This window comes from Octodon degus, unplaced genomic scaffold (assembly GCF_000260255.1).
Source record: "Octodon degus isolate 3935 unplaced genomic scaffold, OctDeg1.0 scaffold00012, whole genome shotgun sequence".
NCBI classification, from domain to species: Eukaryota; Metazoa; Chordata; class Mammalia; order Rodentia; family Octodontidae; genus Octodon; species Octodon degus.
This window is the reverse complement of record NW_004524588.1, coordinates 1,203,193-1,208,472: the sequence shown is the minus strand read 5'-3', so window position 1 is coordinate 1,208,472 and position 5,280 is coordinate 1,203,193. Positions and strand designations below refer to the sequence as shown.

The following is a 5,280-nucleotide window of genomic DNA, read 5'->3' as shown; positions in this document are numbered from 1 at the left end:
CCCTGGCAAGCGCAAGGGCCTGAGTTCAATTCCCAGTTGCACCAAATAAATAAATAAAAAATAAAAAAGAAGAACACAAGCTTTGAACAGGTTCAATATGGAAAAATTGCAAAACAGTGAAAGACAGTATGTCTCTATTTGCATGCTACCAACTGAGAATCTAGCTTTCACTTTAAATTCAGTCATGCAATACAGCAGCCCATTGAAGATCATATGAAAATTTAATTTGAACCGTTTGGATATCACTGTTTTCCATAAATGCTGCACTGAATTCATCTGCTGCATTCATCCTCTGAGGATTTGCTTGTTGATGGTGGTCAGAGAACTTAGAAGAAACAAGCAGCTAATGGCCCATCCAGATGTCCGGGGCACATAGATTTCAAAGTCATTATATCAAATGAATAAGAATAATTGATGTCTTGATTTTTTTTTCTACTTCTTCAGACATGAGAAGTTTTCTATGGAACACTTTGGTCACCATGATAATTGCAGAATTTGTTACTGGAAATTTTGCCAGTGCATTCATAGCCCTGGTGAACTGCATTGACTGGGTAAAGAGGAAAAGGATCTCTGTAGTTGATCGGATTCTTACTGCACTAGCTGTCTCCAGGATTGGCTTGATGTGGACACTAGTCACAAGTTGGTTTTTGAAAGTGTTTCATCCAACTGCCTGTACTAAAGTAATAAATTTTACTTGGATTGTCTGGGAAATAAACAATCATTTTAATATTTGGCTTGCCACTATCTTAAGCATATTTTACTTTCTCAAAATAACTAACTTCTCCAACTTTATTTTTCATTACCTAAAGAAGAGAGTTAATAAAGTCAGTTTAGTAATTTTTTTGGGGGGTTTGGTGTTCCTGCCTTTTAGTTATATGATGACACCTGTGTATGAAACTAAGAATATAAAAGGATATTTAGAGAATGTGACTGGGAAGCCTGAACTGAAGGGTGGTATATACCTTTCCAGAAGAATTTTATTCATGCTAGTAAAGTTTCTACCCTTTTTGATGTCCTTGACCTGCAGTCTTCTATTAATCTCCTCCCTGATTAGCCATCTCAAGAAGATGAAGCTCCAAGGCAAAGGATTCCAAGATCTCAGCACAAAGGTCCATGTAAAGGTCTTGCTAATTGTGGCCTCATTTGTCTTGTTATTTGCCATCTACTCTGTGTCTGTGATCACTTCAGGTTGGTATGTGCACGATTTGTGCCTTGAACCAGTCTATTTGTTTCATCTGGCTAGTGAAATTTTATATCCTTCAGGCCACTCATGTGTCCTAATTTGGGGAAACAAGAAGCTGAACCAGGCATTTATTTTAATTCTGTGTCAGGCAAAGTGCTGGCTGAAAGGAGTTGAAACTTTCATATTTATAGGTTAGTAACAGAGTCAGAGCATGAATTTTAGCAGAAAGCAAATGTTTGGATGGTACAACAATTTGTATTTCTTTTCACCATGTATTTGAATAATTCTAAAGATATTTAGAGAAGTCTGGTAGTTAACCTTAAATAGAAGGGTATGTGCTTTATGTTAACAAAGTGCGTACAAAAAATATAAGAAACATTGTCAATAAAATGCTTACTTATTTTTATGCAAACACATATGTGTATTAAATATGTAGGAAGTTTCTCAGAATTGTGAATCCAAATGTTTTTCACATACATAAGCATTGTTGTTTTCTGGTTGAAGAAATATAAGATTCATATGTATGCCTTATAAGTCACTGTAATCTTATCCCAAGAAATGATTGCTACTTTTCCTTTGTTTGTACCACATAATGATATTAAAGTGTGTTAAGATTTTGACAACTGAACTTACAATTTTTTGAAAGTAAAATATTATTTAATATCATAAGTAACATCATAGATGTTTATGTATTGTTGACTTTATTTGTTCAAAATTGTTTTCATATTTTATAGATCAACATGATTATTATTTTAAAATATGCACACAGTAAAATACTATTGAAATATTCATGTTTATAGAATTTTTGCATAACAGTATGATAATAGTAGAAAAGTATATCAGATTCCACACCAATAGATGAAAAGGATAGAAAGATTATGCATCATAAAGAAAGAAGGGAAAATTGTGATCAGAACATTATTTTAATGTTGTAAGGAATAAATCAGGAAGCACATATTCTTCACTTCCGAAATAAAGAATACTTTTTTTTTTACTTGTGGCCCAATTTTAAATATTTTATTTTCTTTCCCTAAACAACTCTGGAATCTCTGAGGCCAATCATTTCTTTATTTTCCATATTTAATGTTTCTTTCAAATGTAGCCTATGAAGGAAGACTAACTGCACTTTTACTTATCTTAAAATTTTTCTCACAGAAAAAATAGTACACAATTCATTTTATATAATTTAGAAATGTTCATTCAATCATTCAGAAGACATCTGTCAATATTTAACATACTGAAAATTTCTTAAAGATCAGGTTAGTATTCTCATGTGTAAAATGTGGAGATGAGAGAATATGTATTGATAGAATCATTTTAATGGCAACAACCAATGATTTTAGCGTCTGGATTTCTAATAGTCTTGGCATATTTTATTTGCTCAAAACAGATAATTTTTCCACTCTTCTTTTTCTTCACCTAAAGAAGAAAGTTCACAGCATTATTTTATTGACAGTATGGGTGGGATTGGTATTTCCTCTTTTTAGACTTGGGATCATTTATGTACATCATATAATGGGGCTGGAAAAGCACGAAGGAAATGTGACTTGGAAGACAGAGCTGAGTGAGGCTATCATTAGCACATTCACTGTAGCTTACTTCATACCCATTATTATATCCATCATTTGTTATCTGGTGTTAATCTATTCCCTTCATAAGTATCTTGGACAGATGCTTCAATACAGTAATGGATCCCAAGATCCCAGCACGAAGGTCCATGGGAAGGCTTTGAAGACTGTGCTCTCCTATCCTTTATTAATTGCCATGTACTCGCTGACTGTGGTCATGTCAAATTGGAGCTTGACTGTTTTTCAGGATGAATCAGTTTTCTTGCTTTCCCAGACTTTTGCAACTTTATATCCTTCAATCCATTCGTGTGTCCTGATTTGGGGAAACAAAACTGAAACAGGCATTTGTGGCAAGCAAGGTGCTGCTGAAGGAAAAGAAACCTTCAAGAAGAAATCATCAATAGAGTGACACTGTGTGACTTCTAAAAGAAAGCTGTGACATTCTGTATTCTACTTTCTTTTTTTTATAGGGAAGGGTCTGCAGGGTGTTCATGGTCTCACTACTAGGTGGTGGAATTTCATTATAGTACATTGTAGAAGGATAATCTGGATTACACGAGGATGCTTGGACAAGTAATAAAAATTACTCTTCAATGATAATGAAAAGTCTTGTTAAGTTATATCCCTAGAGTCAAGAATCTTTTATCAAATTAGATATTTGTGTTATGGTTTAAAGTTTTATTAGATGAAAGTTAAACTTTGTGAATGCAAATTGTGTGGAGGTTAAACAAGGCAAGAATGAGCAAATTGATGAAAAACATTATGGCTTCTTTTGTGTGCTAGCAAATCAGAATTCTATTTTCACCCAAAAATCTGCATGAAAGAACCGAGTCCAGTAAAGCATATGATAGATGGAAAAGATGGATTATGAGCAATTCTGGAATGACTATATGTTATGTAAGAGCACCTTTTTACTCCTCTTTCACAGTTTAGTGCTTTCCTATATTTTATGGATCACAACATGGGAAAGAGAGTAAGATATGGTAATTAAGTGTTGCTGGAGAGAAATTTAAACCAAGAATCTTAAATTTCACTCCCCTCCTCCCCACCACTGATAATGTGTGTTATTAAACAGCATATATACACATGCAATGAGAAATTTCTGTTCAGAAATTTTGTCAAAGTGTTCCTAGCACTGGAGAAGTGTATTATCCACCTCTGAGATAATATATTTTCTAGAGCTGCAGATAGAATTTTCTCTGTTCTAGCTGTCTCCAGGGTTGCTTTGCTTTGGGAAAGTTAAGATACTAGTGATTCATCCAAGTTCACATAGTAGACAACTGGGGGTCACTGTTACATCTTTCTGGACTGTAATCAAGCAATGCATCACTTGGCTCACTGCTGACTGCAATGTATTTTATTTGATGATAATAGCCAGTTTCTCCAACCATTACATAAAGGGGAGAAAAGAGTTTTGTACTAGTGGTGATTTTGGATTATTTGTCTTTAAATTTTTTTTTGTAGTAAACATGAGAACGTGAAGATGTAGGAATATGCAGGCAATGTGACAAAGATCAAATTGAGGGACACTGTATTTTCAGAATTTTTATTTTTATTCATATCATGCCAAGATTTGGGAAATTTTCTGCTATAAAGAAGTATTTTATAAGACAACATTCAGTTATCTTGTATGTTCTTTTTCCAATAACCTATTTTTTAATTACTAAGTGTGCCAATTATTCACCTGTATTCAAGCCTTAATATTATTTCATTCATTTGATTTAGTATATTCATGTGTCTTTCAATTAATTTTTTAATTTGATTAGTAACTTTTCATTTTTAGAATTTTTATTGAAATGTTTTTAGATTCTACACTTCTTGATTCAATTATTTGCATCCTTTTAAAATTTATTCATCATTTAAAAATAATCTTCCAATTTTTTGCCCAGCATTTCATTCATTTCAGTATCTTTGGATACAGTGACTAAAGCATTATGAATTTTGAAGTGATTATTACTTTTTCCAGATGAGGAATGCGTTGGAGGCTTCCCACTGGTCCTACACACAATTAGTACCACTGTGTTGGTCAGGAAACATTATGGGAGTGTATTACCAGTCAAATCTGAGTGTTCAACCAGAATCAAATGAAGAACTACAAACCCAGTAAATCTGCCTTGGGATGGACACAGTCAAAGCTCTAGAGGGCATCTGACTTTCAGAAAGTCTCAATCCATATATGGACCACAAGATCTTTTTTTGGTCACCAGATGTCAATGACTTCTGGGCTCATACCTGCAAGACCCAAAGAATGTGGATGTGTGCACTTTCCTCTGGAAAGTTATCTGGTAACAGAGCATTAGTCTTTGGGGGGCATCTCCTGAGTATATCCTGATGATTCTAGTGGTGGTATTTTAGGAGCCCTTTTGAAGGGTATTTAGACTTTAATCAATCATTGACTCATTGATAAGAAATAAGGGCTGTGACTTTTCACTTGAAATGTTAGCCTCACAAGTAATCATTCCAACTTTTTTTTTGCTTATAGTATTTCTTAGACTTCAAAGCTTCCTACCCTAGTTGACCTATCTGTTT

The 5,280-nt window shown here is 33.8% G+C and overlaps 1 protein-coding gene across 1 annotated transcript; it reads left to right on the top strand.

The window, feature by feature from the left end:
* The first annotated feature begins 479 nt into the window (after nucleotides 1–479).
* Nucleotides 480–3,160, top strand: LOC101581210 (taste receptor type 2 member 20-like). Its single transcript, XM_012513576.2, has 2 exons — nucleotides 480–1,115; nucleotides 2,843–3,160. The coding sequence occupies exons 1-2, from the start codon at nucleotides 480–482 to the stop codon at nucleotides 3,158–3,160; spliced, it is 954 nt and encodes a 317-aa protein (XP_012369030.2).
* The last annotated feature ends 2,120 nt before the right edge of the window (nucleotides 3,161–5,280 follow it).